At 37.9% G+C, this 17,854-nt stretch overlaps 1 protein-coding gene across 1 annotated transcript in view; it reads right to left on the reverse strand.

Moving 5' to 3' along the window:
* srrm4 (serine/arginine repetitive matrix 4) overlaps nucleotides 1-17,854 on the reverse strand; it is an 87,046-nt gene that overhangs the window by 22,616 nt on the left and 46,576 nt on the right. The window contains exons 2-3 of the mRNA XM_053481340.1: nucleotides 10,010-10,156; nucleotides 3,527-3,616 (exon numbers count right to left, since the gene is read on the reverse strand). Coding sequence (XP_053337315.1) covers nucleotides 3,527-3,616; nucleotides 10,010-10,156 — 237 coding nt within the window. The remainder of the gene's footprint in view (nucleotides 1-3,526; nucleotides 3,617-10,009; nucleotides 10,157-17,854) is intronic.

A 17,854-nucleotide genomic window follows, 5' to 3' on the forward strand; every position in this document is an offset into this window, starting at 1 on the left:
TGGCACAATTGCAACTGACTGCTCTGAGATTCCATGCCATGCCTTTAATTTTTTTTTCTCCAGTCTGTACAGAAATAAAAGCTGTGATGACGCAGAAACAGCTTTACTTCAGGAAGGTCTGGCATGCCTGGAGGATGCGCAAAGTTAGACTCTGATCTCAGTTTTAACAAATGTACCATTGCAGTGTCGCAGCTTTCGCTTGGATGTCCTCCAGGAATTCATGCCACGTCATCAAATTTGTATTTAAAAAAGGAAATTATATATATATATATTTAACAGTATACATTCAATAAATTGCCAAAAGTATTTGCTTGCATGCCTTTGAACTTTAGTAACATCCAATTTTTAATCCAGAGCGTTTAATATGATGTTGGCCCCGCCCCCCTTGCAGCTATAACAGCTTCACTTCTTCTGGGAAGGCTTTCCACAAGGTTTAGGAGTGTTTCAGGTTGGAACTGGTGTGGGGTGGTTTTTTAGGAGTTGGACTCGGCCCATTACTTTCAGTAAAAGGAACTCTTAATGTTTCAGCGTGCCGAGACATTTTGCACAATTTCATGCTCCTAACACTGTGGAAACAGTTTGCGGCCCCTTCCTGTTCCTACATGACTGCGCACCAGTGCACAAAGCAACGTCCATTAAGACATGGATGAGCGAGTTTGGCATGAAAGAACTTGACTGGCCTGCACAGAGTCCTGACCTCAACCTGACAGAACACCTTTGGGATGAATTACGGTGGAGACTGTGAGCCAGGCCTTCTCGTCCAAAATCAGTGTCTGACCTCACAAATGCGCTTCTGGAAGAATGGTCAAAAAATCCCATAAACACACTCACACAACTGTTAGTGTTTTCTGATATTGTCCTTTGGCTTTGTTGACTTTCCCATGCTTCCCTCTCCCTCTTTCTTCCCTTGATTTTTGCATTGAAGATGTGGGGCCTATCAACCTAGAGGCTTGAATTCTCTCTGCACGTCTTCATGTATGTGTGTACAGAGGAATATCAGAAGAAAACATTGACGCGAGTGGTGTTAAGAATGTGTGGCACGTTGTATAAATGGCTACCACAGCTGTGCTACATGGGATGAGCAGCCTAGTTGCTTCTGCTATATGCCACAGGTTTAATCCTGCTGTAGCCGCCAAGTCTTCTTCTGGTCTGGACGGCACCGGAATTAAGCAGCTGCGCTCAAATTGTCAGCGCATGAAGAAGAACATGGGCTGTTTGCAAGCTGCAGAGACTCTTGTTCCAACAGGAAGGTCTCCTTTGGACAATTACAGCTCAAGCTGTGATGAAGAGAATTGATCTGTCTGCTGTTACACCTCTTTTATAAGCTGTTTGTCCTCCAAGCCTGGAAACTATGTAGAGAGAACATCTCTGTTCAGGAACATGCCTGTATGAGGAGCCATGCTTCAGTGACATGCAGTACACCATTGCCATGTACAGACCCTCTTTTTCTACCTTCCTTCCTCCCCTTCCTTTGTTTCATCATTACAGTGAAACCTTGGAAACCTTGGATGAGCATAATTCGTTCCGGAAGCAGGCTCGTATTTCAAAACACTCATAAATCAAATCAAATTTTCCCGTAAGAAATAATGGAAACTATTTTTATTATTTTTATTTATTTTATTATTTTTATGAGATATTTAATTATTTGATCTAATTATTTGAATTATTTGATTTAAATACATAAAAATTATTAATACAAAATATAAAAATAAAACAAATTATCCTGCACTTTACATCTTTAAAAAAAAGTAAAAATTAATCCAGACAAAAGTGTTTTCGTTTGTGCGCGCAGGCACTATGTGTGTGTGTGTGTGTGTGTCTGTGTGTGTGTGTGTGTATGTGTGTGAATTTAAAGTAAGGAACCCCTCCCCCTTCTCGTCTTACAGTTATCCTTCCTCCACTCTTTTCACACACATGCGCACACGACGGAAACACTGTTTTATCGAAAAAATTAACAAGAAATCTCTCTAATGACACTGGATTGAGTGACACACTAATGGAATTACTGCTGTAAAGTAAAAATAAATCTAATTAAGCTGCACTTTACCTTTGAAAAGAATCGCGACAGAGCAGTGTTTCTGCGTAGAGCAGAGAGAAAGAGTGTGTGTGTGTGTCTGTAAAGGCGAAAGTAGGAGGGGTCTGTGTGTGTGTGTGTCTGTGTGTGTATGTGTGTGTATGTAAATGTGTACACACGCATACAGACACAAAATCAAATATGTTTTACAAACTTACACGTGGTCACAGTGTTATAGTAAACAGTATACGCGTGCACGGATGTTGATTATACCAGTAAGAGACACGCATTAAGATCCCGCACGGGAGACAATTACCCACAATTCCACAGCACAAGAGAGAAAAAAAACATTGGCTCAGTTGTGATCACATACTTGGTACTCCTAAACCAAGACTTGTTCGTTTTCCAAGTCAAAATTTATTAAAAATCTTTGCTTGTCTCGCGGAACACTCGCAAACCGTGTTCCTCGCAATTCGAGGTTCCACTGTACTTTCCTCCATCCTTTCTCCTTTCTAGTCTTATTCCTTCTTTCCTATTTCTCCCTTGATTTGCTTTCTTTCCAAATTCCTTTCTTCTTTTCCCCTTCTCCCCATATTACTTCCTTCCTTTCCTTCCCCTTCTTTCCTTTAATTCATTCCTTCTTTGCAGTATTATTCCTTATTATTCTTTCTTCCTTCCTTGTCTTATTTTTCTTCCCTTCCTTCCATTCCTTTTTTCGTTTTTCTTCCCCTATTCATTTCTTTCCTGCTTCTTTCTAGTCTTATTTCTTCTTTCCTCCCTTCCATTCTCACTTCCTTCCTTTTCTTCCTGCATTGCTTCTTTACCTTTTTCCTTCTTTTCAGCCTTATTCCTTTCTTTCACCCTTCTTTCCTATTCTTTTTGATATATAATTTCTATCTTAACATATATTAAAAACACTACACATTAAACCAAATTAAAGTATAAAATAAACACAACAGAGGACCTAAATCCAGCAGCACGCTCGCCTGTGTGTTAAGCGAGAGCGGGAATCGTTCAGACTCAGTGTGATTAAAGAGGGAAATGTTTTGCTTTGCAGCTGATGTACTGATGTAGAATTGATCTTACACACGTTGCTCACTGATAAACTGCAGCAGGAGGAGACGTCGTGTTAAAGAGAGCAGCCATTAAAACAATTTTATTTTCATCGAATGCCAATTCTTGGATCTAAGCTTGTTGGCAGTTAATGTATGCGTGTGTGTGTTCTTTTCTTTTAGCCTCTTTCTTTATCTTACACACACACTTTCTCTTTCTCTCTCTTATCTAGTCACTCTCTTTTACTTACTTTTTTTCAATATCTCTCTTTCAGTCACTATGTATCGTTCTCTCTTGCTCTCTCCCTTTTCTTTCTCTTTAAGTCACTCTTCTCTTTGACTTTTCTGCACTACTCTATCACTTTCACTTTATTACTCTCTCTTGCTTTCCATCCTTTTTTTCCTTTTTCTCTCCTTCATTATTGTCCTACTTTCTTGTTTTTTTGTTTGTTTTACTGACCTCTCTCTCCTCCTCTTCCTTACAGATTTCTTCTTCTTCTTTTTAGCTTTGGCCGCTGGCCGAGGAGAGAAGTCTGCATCAAGCGACACACTGCAACAGAGAGAGAGAGAGACAGACAGAGAAGGAGAGAGAGAAAGAAATAGGTTAACAATGGCACCATTTTCATATGTGTGGAAACTTGTGATCTGGCAGAGGCATTGGACTGCGGTTCGGAAGATCCCAGGTTCAAACCCCACAACCACCAGGTTGCCACTGTTGGGCCCTTGAGCAAGGCCCTTAACCCTTAACTGCTCAGATGTATAATAAGATAAAAAAAAAAAAAAATGTAAGTCGCTCTGGATAAAAGCATCTGCCAAATGCCTGTGTTCAAGTCGAACCGGGACTTTGTGATTGCAAAATAATAGAACACAGTTCAGAGAGTAAAAACTCCCTTTATTTCTCTATATAATTCTCTGCTACACTAATGCACTTATCCCAGTGTTTCACTTGTGCTTGGACACCATCAACGTAGAAAGTTTTCTAATTTTTCTGCCTGCTTCATGTCTGAAACACCGGCCTCCCAGGAACTCCTTAAATAGCCCATACACGAGTTCCTGTAATGTGCAAGTGGTGTTGGTAAAGATTTTGTGTACAGTTCAAAAAACACACAGATGTGTCTTGTCCACAAGTTATCGGTTGATACTTCTATATTCACCTTAAATTTCATCACAAGTCCTGGTTTGATTTGAAAGCGCAACACAGATTTAAAAATGGACCACAGGAAAGGTGAGTTTACAGAGTTGGCACAAAAAGAACAGGTGGTTTGAGAAAGCGTTCAGAGATACAGCATCACAAAGCGTCACTAAAGTTCACGTGCGCTAGCAGTTGGCTCATTAGCGCTGAGAACGAGAACGTGGTATTTATGAACCTTTTCATTGAAATAAATTAAAACAGTTAAGTGTGATCTTAATGCACTTTTGCTAGACGGCCACACTGTGAACTCCAGGATTAGTGCACTCTGAGTACATAAACAAAACCCTTTTGCTAATTGTTGTGATTTAAATAATAAGCCAAACATGCAATAATTAACAAGAAGTCAAGGGTAACTCTCAGCATGATGCTTCACTGTGGGATTGATGGGTTTCTATCAAACATCGAACATAGCCCTCTTTTTGTTCTCCTCAAGCTATAAAATGGTTTCCACACGTCTCCTTTCGCTTTTCCAATGTTACACAAATGGCAGAATTGTGGAGAATATGGGCAATAATGGTCTCCTATCTGAGGTCCTTCCAGTATGTCTTGGGTTACCTCTTGGCATCTTGTTAGCTTCTCTGCTTCTCATCCTTGCTAGACAAAGCGCCTTGATTTCTCCATTTTTAGATAATTGACACTGCATGTTTCCAGGTTTCGTCACAGATGTATTTCTGATGGGTCTTCATCATACTGTTTTGTTTCAGTTACTTCTAACTCAACATGGTCTTTCCCTTATTTTATTTCTTTCTTTATTTTCTTAAATTGATGTAGATAAAAATATAAAATGTTTTTAAATTAGTTTTTTTTTTTTGTTTTGAATGAGTAATTTTGTTTTTTGTTTTGTTATTTCTTGAATTTGATATTTTATTTTGTTTTTGAATTTATTTTGTTTTTACCTCTGTTATTTTGTTTTCAGGTTTGTTATTTTGTTTTGAATTTATTTTTCTTTTATGTTTTGTTATTTTGTTTTTTAGTTAGTTATTTTGTTTTCACTTTTGTCATTTTGTTTTTGAATTTATTTTATTTTCAGTTTTGTTATTTTGTTTTCGAATTATTTTGTTTTCAATTTTATTTTGTTTTTTTAATTAGTTATTTTGTTTTCAGTTTTGTCATTTTGTTTTTAAATTTGTTATTTTGTTTTCAACCTACATTGTCTCTCCTGAAGAAAAAATCTGTAAAACCTTAAATAACCTTATCAGCGAAATAAACAACTCCTTAAATAAAGTGTCTTTTCTGCGATAACATATCAGAACAAGTTATTAATATAAACCTGTAATTTGCAGTGTCTGTGTATCGATACATGAATTGCCACACAAAAGAATTGTGATATGTAACTGATTTTTTTCTCTTGTCTCTACACTGTATAAGCATTAAAAGAATTAACAGACAATCATTGCAGAACACAAGCACACACTACTACAAATTCTAGACTCACCAGTCAGGCTACACAGCAGGTCTTTGGGCTATTGGAGGGGAACTTCAGTACTTTGAAGAAACCCAGCAAGCACACGGAGAAGATGCAAACCCGAGGCGAGAACCGAACCAAGATAGCGCTAACCACTACGCCACATGCTATCTAAAATAAAACACTGACTTTTAATAAATCTTGATTGTTCTCCACAGGAAAGTAAAATAATGATTTTTTTGTATCTGGGATGGAGGCAAGATGTGTTGGTTATATAGGTGATGCTAACGAGTCCTGGAAAATATGAAATGTGTGATGAGATAGATCAGTGTTTGTAGTGCAGTAAAATGAAAGGGAGAGAAGAAGAGAGATGAAGAAAAGGAGAGAGAGAGAAAGAGAGAGAGAGAGAGACGGCTTTCGCATTAGTGGATCTGTCCCACTTAAGATAATGATTAGACACACAACCAGTATCATTTTTGCTTAATTAGAAAGCGTTGTCACTCCTTACACTATTTGTGCCATGACACACACTCTACAAAACTGAGTTTGTTTATGGTAGAGAGGCAAATTTGCTCTTTCATTTCTGTAGTGTTCGTATGAAAAGTCTCAGACTTTTCCATTTATCATCATTTCGAAATCGTTACAGACAAATAGAGGGATCTCGGTAAAGCAGCTCTAAAAGCTTTCTGCACTTAGCATATTGAGCTTGTCTTGCAAACACAGTACGTCTGTATTTGCAAGATTTCAGCTAATGGACTTATCACACCCTGCGATTATTTCAAATCAGTGCCATTCCGTCCATCAGTACACCAGGGCTCCTGTGTGACGTGTGCTGTTCATTTTGAATATCTATATTGTGTAATATTTACCGTATCTGACGATTATTGTAAAAGACTTTTAAAACTTAAAAAAAAACAAAAAACACACATGACACAGTGTGATTTGTATTTTTTTTTTTTACTTTCAAAAGTCTTTTACAATAATCGGTGTATTGAAGTGTTTCTGAAAAAAAAAATCTTATAACAGCATATTTGTATTTATCCTTATAGTATAGTTATTGTTACTTTAATATCAGGGCAGTAGTAGTTTAGTGGTAGGTTTCTCACCAACCATAGTGAAGGCCTGGGTTTGATTCCCACCAATCACTTTTTTTAATTATTAATCAAGCAATATAGCTTAAAAAAAAAGATCTCCAGTCATGTTGCAGAGAAACCTACGGTGACCAATAGAATAGACGAACAAAAGAATTTTAGAACAAAACCAAAAATGAAAAAACTAATTCAAAAATAAAATAACAAAACTGGACACAGAAAAACAAATTTAAAATCATAATAACAAAACCAAAATAACAAAAGGGAAAACAAAATAACAAATTCAAAAACATAATATAACCAAAAACAAAATAACAAAATTAAAAACAAAATAACAATTTTAAAAACAAAAAACGAATTCAAAAAGAAAATAACAAAACTAAAAACAAAATAAATTCAAAAACAATAATAAAACCAAAACAATAATAAAACCAAAAACAAAATAACAAATTCAGAAACATATTAAACTAAAAACAAAATAAATTTAAAAACAAAAAACAAATTTTAAAAGAAAAAAAAAAACAAAATAACAAAGACCAAATAAGTTTATATAATATGTAACATGTGTTTTTTTTATTTATTAGTTTGCTTTTGGCTTTGTTATTTTGTTTTTTGTGTTTTGCCACCGTAGAACCTGTACATTGTCTTTCCTGAAGAAGAAAGCAGTGATACTGGAGTCTTCTTACGTACCAGCCAAATAAACATCTACATAAATAAAGTGGCGTGTCTGTGATAACATGTTTCTTAATTGGAGTTATTAATATTAACCCATCAGATTAATTAACAGTGCTGTGGTATAATATACACATGGCGTCCAAACCTTTTACTGACGTTAGTCATTTTATTCAGGCTTGTTGAGTTTCATCAATAGGTTTAGGATATAAAATATATATATTTTTAAAAACTGAACGTAAATGTATGTGGCGACTGATTTTACTTTCACTGCACATGTGTAAGTTTGATTTTTTTCCTCATCTTCACCTCTTTCACCCTTTAGCAGCCTTTCCCTCCCATCACTCCTCCGCGACGCTACGACCTTGAGGGCACGCGGGTGATGAATGACTGTGGAGGATGGTGGAGGTTACAGAGCTTAAATCCTGTCAGGATTGATGATAGATGTCTAGCGGAGAGCCTTAAGCCGCTGTAAGGCGTGTGACGCTGTCACGCTTTAAATCTCGAGGATGTGACCCGGTGACCTTCTGTAAAACAATATGAAGCCTGTTTATCACCAGCGCAGTCAGGCTTTTATTTTTTTTTATATTTGCCGGCTTGTCTTGTGAGAGATCTAAAATTGCCTGTCCGTCAGTGTCATATCCGTTAGAAATGAGGAAGAATCAGCAACCAGGAGCTTATTTAATGAAAATAAAGTTTTATTATGGTTTCTGAAACAACCCAATCGGTATCTCTACAGGTCTGGTTCAGTGAGTTTCTTATCGGCTGAAAACGTCAATCTTTCATATAGAAAACAATCTAACTCTGTGCGTTAGGTCCTTTAAAGGGACCTTTTTTTATTTTATGCAAAACTCACTTTTTGATTATTTTTTGGGTATTCACATGGGTCTGTGTGTGTGTGTGTGTGTGTGTGTGTGTGTGTGTGTGTGTTCATATTCAGACAGAATATTAAGCTTCAAAGTTTCTGACTAGTATGATGTCATTTAAGGCAAGAAGAAAAAAAAGAGGCACACAATTTACATAGTCCCTCCTCTTGCTCAGCTCCTTGCCGTTGTTAATTACTTTATTGAATTAATAATTGTTTTATCTGTATTCTGATTGGCTAAAAATGAAAAATGACTCACAAAAAGTCATGGAGGGGCAGATGCTCACTTGACACTAAAACGGTGTGTTTGAAACAGGAGTGAAAGCAGAGAGGTTTCCGAAAGAAAATAATGACCTCGTGTGTAATATATTGTTTAAGGAAAACATGGGACCTTTAATGTTTGGGAAAAATCTCCTCACTAACATAAGAATGGCAAAATGATTAACGTCACAACTGGGGAAAGGTAGCAGGACTCGTTATTTAAAAAGGAGAGATGGAGGCGTTATTATTAACAGGAGGCGTTATTATTAACACTACACTGATCCGAACGAACATCACAGAGTTGGAGAGATGCCGATATTTCCAGAGGAACAGGAGCGGTGCCAAAAATCTGGTGGAAAAAAAAACTTACGAGAAAAAAAAAACATAAGTGATTATACTAATTAACCAACACCCTTTTGATTAATCAGTATCCAGCAGCACTGTGATATAAACTAATGGATGTAAAGGGAAAAAACTAATGGATGTGAAGGGAAAAAAAGAAAAACATAAATTAGCCTAATGGCAAAATGAAAAAATTGAAAAACGAAACATTTGTCATTTTTTCCACCCGGTGATAAAACCGAGCACAGGCTGTAATTTCTGTTATTTCTGTTTTCTCAGAACTTTCAGATAAATGCTCTAGGAAATAAATAAATAAATAAAAATCAACCCCAATGTTCGCTTTGAACCTATCACGGCGATTATGCCGAGCCTGAATCGATTACCTTACCTGCGTCTGAGTGCTCCTTTTTCTTTTTCCATAAAGTGTGAAATGAGCGAGAGAACCTGACTCTCGTTTTTAAAATTCTCAGCCACACCTGAGCGTTGGCGCTGTGGAAGCTAGATAAGAGTGTTAGTGTGTGTTTGCCATTAGCGTTTTGAAGGTTTTCCCTTTCCTCTGATTGTGAGGACGGATTCCGTGGGATGTTGAAAGTGAAATGGCGAATATGGTAAACAGGCCGAGGTGTGAATGGACTTGCAAATAGAGTCCAATTGCATTAGCATTAAAAAAAACAACAACAACAACAACGAGCAAACAACAAAACAATGAGATATATACGTGTGCGTACGTGAAGATTGAACCTTTCATTCTGTTCACGTCCCTTTCTCTAGTGAGATTAAATATCGGGTTATCGGTTCGACGCCAGCCTCCGGGTCTCTCTCTCTCTCTCTTGTCGGGATTGAAGTGCAAATTATTTGGAGAGCGACCGGTTTTTAGAAATCAAATGTCTAATCAGCAGGAGCCTGGAGAATCATCACAGCTTGTATACACACGTGTGGATTTAAATGTCAACTTGATTAACTAAACACAGACGGAGGCCGTACTGATAAACTGCTACGATGTGTAGGAATAGGCAGAACGAGCATAATGTTTAAGAAAAAGGGAACATTTCCCTGAACATCTTCACATCTTCACACACACACACACATCATGCGGACTGATTTACTGAGCAGACCTGTGGCTGCGACGTCGGCTGTGACGTTTACGCCCCCGGTGTTTCCTGTGCCTTCTCCTGTTCTTCTCCGTCTCCTTCACTTCCTGCTCCGCTCGCTCCGATTTGCTCTCGCTGGGTTTCGCTGCCACGCACACCGACGTCTCCAATCTGCGCCACAAAACAGAGACAGAGCCGACACCGTGTTCTTTTAATAAACGTTTCTATTTTTAAATGAGGGCAAAATATAGAGCAAATATCTACTCAGCACCATACAGTAAAAACTCCCTTTATTTCTCTATATAATCTAATGCACTTATCGCAGTGTTTTACTAGTGCTTGGACACCATCAAAAGTTTTCTTAGTGCGTCAGAGCCGTAATCGGACTGACTGCCTGCCTGACGTGATTCACGTCCCAAGCCCTTTATAAAGAATATAAAATATAAAATAAGAATATAATAATAAAAATGATACAAACACAGACACACACACACACACACACACACACACACACACACACTGTCTGAACACCTGGGTTTAAACAAATAATAGTTTAATTGCTAAGTATTTGCCATAAAACAAAACAAGATTCTAATGAATCTATTTAGCCTCTTCATGATGCAGTTCAGACTTTTGACCACTAGGGGTCAAACACTGTAGAAATGTACTGTACAGTCCCCGCATACCGTGTTGTACCTGTTGTTGGTTGTTAAAGAGTTTGTAGAAATAGTTAAAAGGTTAAAGCTAAAAATAATCTGCTGATCTTTAATGTAATCAGTGATATTATTATTATTATTATTATTATTATTATTTCAGGTTGAAGCCCACGTACATGTCTGTCTGTCTCTTATCAATTATTAACTCTCTGTCTAACTTACTTGTTTACATTGAGACAGTAGCGCATTAGTAGCTTATTTTAAAGTAGATATAAATCCGAAACATAACTGTTCATGACGGGCGGCACGGCTCGATTCCCGTCTCTGTGTGCATGGAGTTTGCATGTTCTCCCCGTGCTTGGTGGGTTTCCTCCGGGTACTCCGGTCTCGTCCCACAGTCCAAAGACATGTAGGTTACGCTGATTGCCGTTTCCAAATTACCCATAGTGTGTGAGTGTGTGAGTGTGTGTGCCCTGCGATTGATTGGCACCCTGTCTCCTGCGATAGGCTCCAGGTCCCCGCGATACAGGATAAAGCGGTATAGAAGATGAATGAGTGAGTGAGTGAACTGTTCATACCATCACTTTTATTCAACATTTAGATTTCACTCATGGTGCAGATTAAACTTAAGGCAGAGATATAAATACTGCAAAAGTCTCATTAAATTCTAGACAGACAGTTTTAAGTGATTAATCTGTCTGGACAGACATACAGACATACAGAATTTCTTTCTGAGGCTGGTTTCTGGTCCTCCGATGTCTGAAACGTAAAGATCTCCTTGTAAGAGCGAATTCTGACCAACATTCAGACAAAACCTTTTGTTTTTTATACAGATCATGAACTGAGAGAACCTTTTAAAGATTAATGCTTGTTAAGCGGTTGATATACGTGCATGAGCTGCGGCTGTGACACGTTCACTAGCTAATAGCTGCTAATGAGCTAATTAGCGCAGAGCATCGTTCCTTTAATAAAAGGGGAACTGTTAGATCTTTGAGCTTCAAATTAGATAGAAATCTGAACTTGTTTATTTTACTTTGGCTGCCATGTTAAACAAGGGCTGCGTAACCCAATACCAGTGTGTACTAGTGTGTGTGTGTGTGTGTGTGAGTGTGTGTGAGTGTGTGATTATAATGACAGATTAATCAAGCACTGATTTCCTCTCTGTCTCCCTGCTGGAGGATGTAGTGTGTCCTCTCTCACCTCTGAATTAGCAAAGGCAGAACAGAATCATGCTAATATGAGCGTGACACACACACACACACACACACACACACACTTATAATAAACCATTATAGTGGATCCTTACAAAAGGAATACCACGATACGTGTGTTGTTGAAGGAAACTATTCTACAACAGTGTGTCGTGATAAGCAGGTGTACACTGCGAGTGTGTGTGTGTGTGTGTGTGTGTGTGTGTCAGTACCACTGCCTCTGTTTTTGTGTCATTGGGTAGTTAAGTGACTCTCAGATCCAGAGGGGCCGTTGTGTTTCTGCTCAGCATTCATGCTCGTATCAGACTCAGAGCATGACCTCCCCCTCACTGTGCTGTGATCTCTCTCAGTGTGTGTGTGTGAGTGTGTGTGTGTGTGCCTCTGCTGTTGTTGTTTTTGTCATGGTTTTGGATGACTCATGACTCCTTCCTAACTCAGGTCACCTTTTATTCATAGCCGTGAAGTGCTGAGAGACAGACAGTCAGCGGGAGATTGAAAGACAGGCAGTCAGACAGAGACACAGACAGACAGACAGCGGGAGACTGAGAGACAGACTCTGGAGAGAGATAGAGAGAGAATGGAAAAGAAACAGGTGGTGAAATAGACAGGTGGTGAGTAAGAGAGGAAGAGAGAGAGAGAGAGAGAGAGAGAGAGACAGGGGAAGGCAGATAGACAGACAGTGAGAGACAGATAGACAGTGAGAGAAAGATAGACCGTAAAAGATATACAAAGACAGACAGGCAGACAATGAGAGAGAGACAGACAAACAGTGAGGGAGAGAGAGAGCAAGATAGACAGACAATGAGAGAGACAGATAGATATACAGTGAGAGAGGGACAGACATCAGACCTCAGACCTCATTACAGTAAGAGAGATTAACAGAGAGTGAAAGAGACAGACAGTGAGTGAAAGACAGATGCACAGACAGTAAAAGAGACACATATAGATAGACAGTGAGAGAGACAAATAGACAGTGAGAGAAAGACAGACAGATAGACTATTTAAGAGAGACAAATAGACAGCATGTGAGAGACAGATAGATAGATAGATAGATAGATAGATAGATAGATAGATAGATAGATGGTGCGATAGACAAATAGACGGTGAGAGAGAGAGAGAGAGAAACAGATGGTGATAAAGAAAGACAGCCAGATGGACAATGAGAGAGAGACCAATAGACAGTGGAAGAGAGACAGATACGCAGACTGTGAATGAGAGACAGATAGACAGGGAGTGAGAGAGACACGTACAGATAGACAGCGAGAGAGAGATAAATAGGCTGTGAGAGAGAGACAGATAAACAGACAATGAAAGAGTGGGACAGAGGAGACAAATAAACAGTAAAAGTGAGATAAATAGTGTGTGAGATATATATGAGACATATACAAAGAACATACAGATACAGATAGCATGAAAGAGGAACAGGAAGACATACTCTAGCAGAGAGAGGGAAAGAGAGAAATAGAAAAGAGAAAGAAAGTCAGATGGACAGACATGCAGTGAGAGAGAGAGACAGATAAAAAACTTGGACAGATGGGGAGGATAAAATTAAAAAACAAACATAAGAGTGGAAATGTAACAACCTGAGCAAGGAGACAAGAGTGTTGGTCAAATATCACCACACACACACACACACACACACACACTTTACATGAACGAAAAACTACAGTTTAGATGAAAAACAAATGTGTGCATTAGAGAGAATGGACAAAGTGTGAAATAAAGCGAGAGACAATCATAATTACTACAAATGTATGTGTGTGTGTGTGTGTGTGTGTGTTTGTGTGTGTAAGAAGCAGTTTTGCCCTACAAATGAATTTACTGCAGGGTTAATGAGACCCTACAGTGATAAAGCCAGTGACATCGCCACGGTAACGCAACACAAAGCTCCTGAAGCTGACGGGATCTGTCGTTTTTCAGTTGGTGTAAAATGACAGGACGGAATGAAGATCAAAGCGTCGGAATGAAAATATATAAATCTGGGATAAACATTCGCTCGGATGATTCATCTTCATTTCTGCAGTAAATATCAGGAGCTGTGAAACCATCAGCAGAACTTGGCAGGAGGTTCAGTCAAAACAATATGGCCGCCAGCGACTGGGCACTGTGATATTCACATGCACACAAACACACACACACACACACACACATACACACACACATGGGAAATGAAGATGAGATGAAGAATGCCAGGACGAGATTAAAAATAAATTCCGAATCATTCCATCTCCGAGGCTCTGAAATAATTACCTGCTTTGATGTGGGATGATTTAGTGTTGAGGGAAACGGCGGGAGGTTTGGCATCAGGTTTAGAAAAGCATCATGGGAGCGGAGAGAAAGCCTCGGATACAGACACGACAACGGTTTAATATGATTTTTTTTGTATTTATCCGTGTCGAACTCTGCTCTCCATGTCCCTCGTGATTAAACCAGTAGAGGAAGAGAATTAGTTTCTTACAACAGGAGTGTTTTATTAGTGATATAACACAACAATTATGTCACGGAAAAACTTTAGCTACAGAATCAACAGCTTTTCGTCAATCATTTGATTAAAATCACAGATTAAACTACTTATTCTGACCAATCAGATTCCAGAATTCAACATAAAGAACAAAATTGTCACAGACCCTTTAGACATGAGGAATCAAAATAACGATAATTCTGAGCAATCACACTCGAGAATCTAACATAAAGAAATCAATTAAAACCTTCTAACCAATCTTATAACCAGAAATTAACATAAATGACTTAAAAAACAGATTTAAGATTCTAGCATAAAGAAATTGAATAACACCTACTGACCAATCAGATAAAATTTTTTTACAAGGAAACATAAAGAAACATACTAAATACACAAATTCAACACAAAGAAAACTATTTAATACCTTCTGACCCATCAGGTTAGAGAAACCAATGTAAAGAAATTGATCAACAACTTCTGACAAATCAGATTCAACAATCTAACCAAAAAGAAAAAAACAAAAAGAAACATACTGAACACAAAATTGGAAATAATTAGATTTAAGAATTTTACAGAAACAGAAAGAACCATATTCAACACCTTCTGACCAAGCAAATTCAAAAATTCAACATAAAGAAATTATCCTACACATACGACCAATCAGTTTAGACAATTTCACATGAAGAACTTCACAGATTTTGACCAGACAGATTCAATAATCTAACATAAAAAATATAACAAAGGCTGATAGATCAGTTTAAAGAAGTTTAAAGAAGTTAACACATCAGATTAAAAAATGTAGCTTAAAGGACTTAAAGTCTTAAAATCAATCAGACTAAAATATTCAACATTCTGAACACGCAAACCTGGACAAATCAGACTGGAGAAATTCACAAAAAGAACCGTATTCAACAAATTCTGACCAATCTAATTAAAAAATCTAGCATGTTGAACCGAATCAAATCGGACTTAGGAACTGGAACGGAACTCGTTTGTATTTAGTGGACTACCTGTAAATGGAATTTAAAGTATGACAAAAAAAAATAAAAATTTTGATTTGAAACTTTCACCATAAAGGACGTCACACATTCTGACCAATCAGAATCGAGGATTTAACATGAACAACGGAGCAAATTATGACCAATCATATTAAAGAATCTAACTTTGAGACTACAGAACTTAATCTATATCTTCTGACCAATCATGTTTTCCTCTTGTTTCAACAGCAATGTGGTATAAATATTATTTATTTTAAAGCAAATTCAAAATTCCTAGTAAAATAATTTTTTTTCTACATAAAAGAAATACATAAACTCCGCCTTTATTAAAGAGTTCTACCTGGAAGATAACATAAGTACTTTAAAAACTTTAGAAACGTACAGTTTCTACAGTTGGAAAAGTTCCATACTGTGTTCCTTTAGCAGGAAAGTGCTAAGCTACTGTAGCTAAGAAATCTTACCGATTTTATACAAAAACAAAAACCTGAAAAAATCTTACTCCATGTACTGCGTGTAATGTATAAGATTTGAATTTGGATGCAGAAATGAAATGCGGGGGCCACCATACATAAATCTGACACACACACACACACATGCAGTGACTGCGGAGGACCCATCCCGCACTATTAGCCCTGTCGCGTTCACAGCTGAGCGATTGGTAATGGTTATGATAAAAAATGAGAGAGGGATGATAATGAAGGCTAGAGAGGATGACTGAGTGTGTTCATTAAATCCCTCAGCGGCGGCCGTTAGCACCGGGAGACTGGGGCTGTTTATTTTACGCTGACGTTATGCTAGCTTCTACACCGCGGAGTTATGCTGAGGTCGCTGAATAAACAAGTCCTCATAATAAACACGCTTATAAACACACTGCTATGACACAAGACACTAAAGGAAAGAAGAGCTACGTGATAAACTGGCTAACCAGAGTTTTACTGCAGTTTACAATCCTATCATGCTAATGTGTTCGTCTGTTTGTCATCACTAGCAATGCTTTCTAGCGTCTCAGCTAAAGTGTTTCACTCTCTCCACCTCTTGTTCTCTCACTCTCCCTTTAAAAAGGGAAAGTGAGATTTCTGTCTCCCTTTAAAAAGGGTGAGTGAGTGAAAGCATCTCTGTTTATGCCTTTCTTTCTCTCTCTCTCCCTCTCTCTCTCTCTGTATCTGTTTCTGTCTCTTTGACACTTTGTCTCCCTCTTATTTCTATACTTATTTTCCCTCTACCCCTCTGTCTCCCTCGCTCTCTTCCTCTTTCTCTGCATCTCTTTCTCCCTTACTCTTTGTCTTTGTCTCCCTCTCTTTCTCTCTCTAACATGCTGTCTCCATCTCTCTCTTTTTATCCCTCTCTCTCTCCCTTCCTCTACATCTCTTTTTCTTCCTCTTTGCCTCGCCTTGTCTCATTCCCTTCTTCTGCCTTTTATTTTTTGTCTCTGTTTCTGCCTCTTTATTCTCCATGTCTTTGTCTCTCTCACTGCCTCGTCTCTCTCTCTCTCTCTGTATCTGCCTCTCTGTATCGCTCCTTGCCTCTTTTTGTCTCTTGATCTATCCATCTTTTTTCCTCTTTATCGCTTTGTCTCTTTGCTTCTGTCTCTCTTTCTGCTAGACTCCCAAATCTCTCCATCTACAGATAGAGTCCCCTGTCTCTCTCTCTTTTTCTCTCACTCTGTCTGTATCTCCACCTCTCCATCTTTCTCAAATACACTTAATTCTCAACAACACTCCATAATCACAGTCCCAAAAAAAACATGTCCGACACATTGAAGAGTAACTGAAAACAACTGAAACACGACGTCACGAGCAGAGAGAAATAATTAACCGTTTACTCTTTTTGAAGATAAATGGGACTGAGACACAGTGCAGAGAGTTGTTACTGAGTTTTGAAAAGAGAGACCTTGGGCTCCGCTTTACCATGTGCTGGACGGTGCACGATTACAGAAGTGTGACGGAGGCGTGGGTTTAGGTGCGATCAGACAATTTTACAAAAAAAAAAAAAGAAAAATAAACAATAAAAATGACAGTAGTTAACTACTTTTTAACTTTTTTTGTTAGAAAAATTACAACAGGTTGCATTTTTTAAATTCATCCTATTTTTTTTATTCCTCCCTCTGTTCCCTGCGCTCTCTCCACTTCACACACACATAACAGATTTCTCAACAGCTGATGTGAAGAGCAATCTGCTGAAGCACCGTCTATTCTAATGACTGTCCGTAATGGACGTCTAAAACAAACAGACAAAAACAAAAAGAACGAAAGATAACAAATGCTTTTATTTTAAAGGTAAACATTAGGATTGGGGGTTGCATTGCTGTGCATGTGGTGTTAAAAAGTACACATATACAATTAACAATTTGTTTTTGTTTTTTTGTTCTTGGGGATTTGTAAAGTCTTTCTTAAAAAGGATCTCTTAAAGGCTCTATATATTACTTAATATTTAAAGATAATTAAGCTTTTTTTTGTAATACTTCAAATTTATTTTACAGGTAGTCCTCTATTTACAAACGAATTCCGTTCCTAAAGCACGTTCATAAGTCTGATTTGTTCTTA

Source organism: Clarias gariepinus, chromosome 21, assembly GCF_024256425.1.
Source record: "Clarias gariepinus isolate MV-2021 ecotype Netherlands chromosome 21, CGAR_prim_01v2, whole genome shotgun sequence".
Lineage (NCBI taxonomy): Eukaryota > Metazoa > Chordata > Actinopteri > Siluriformes > Clariidae > Clarias > Clarias gariepinus.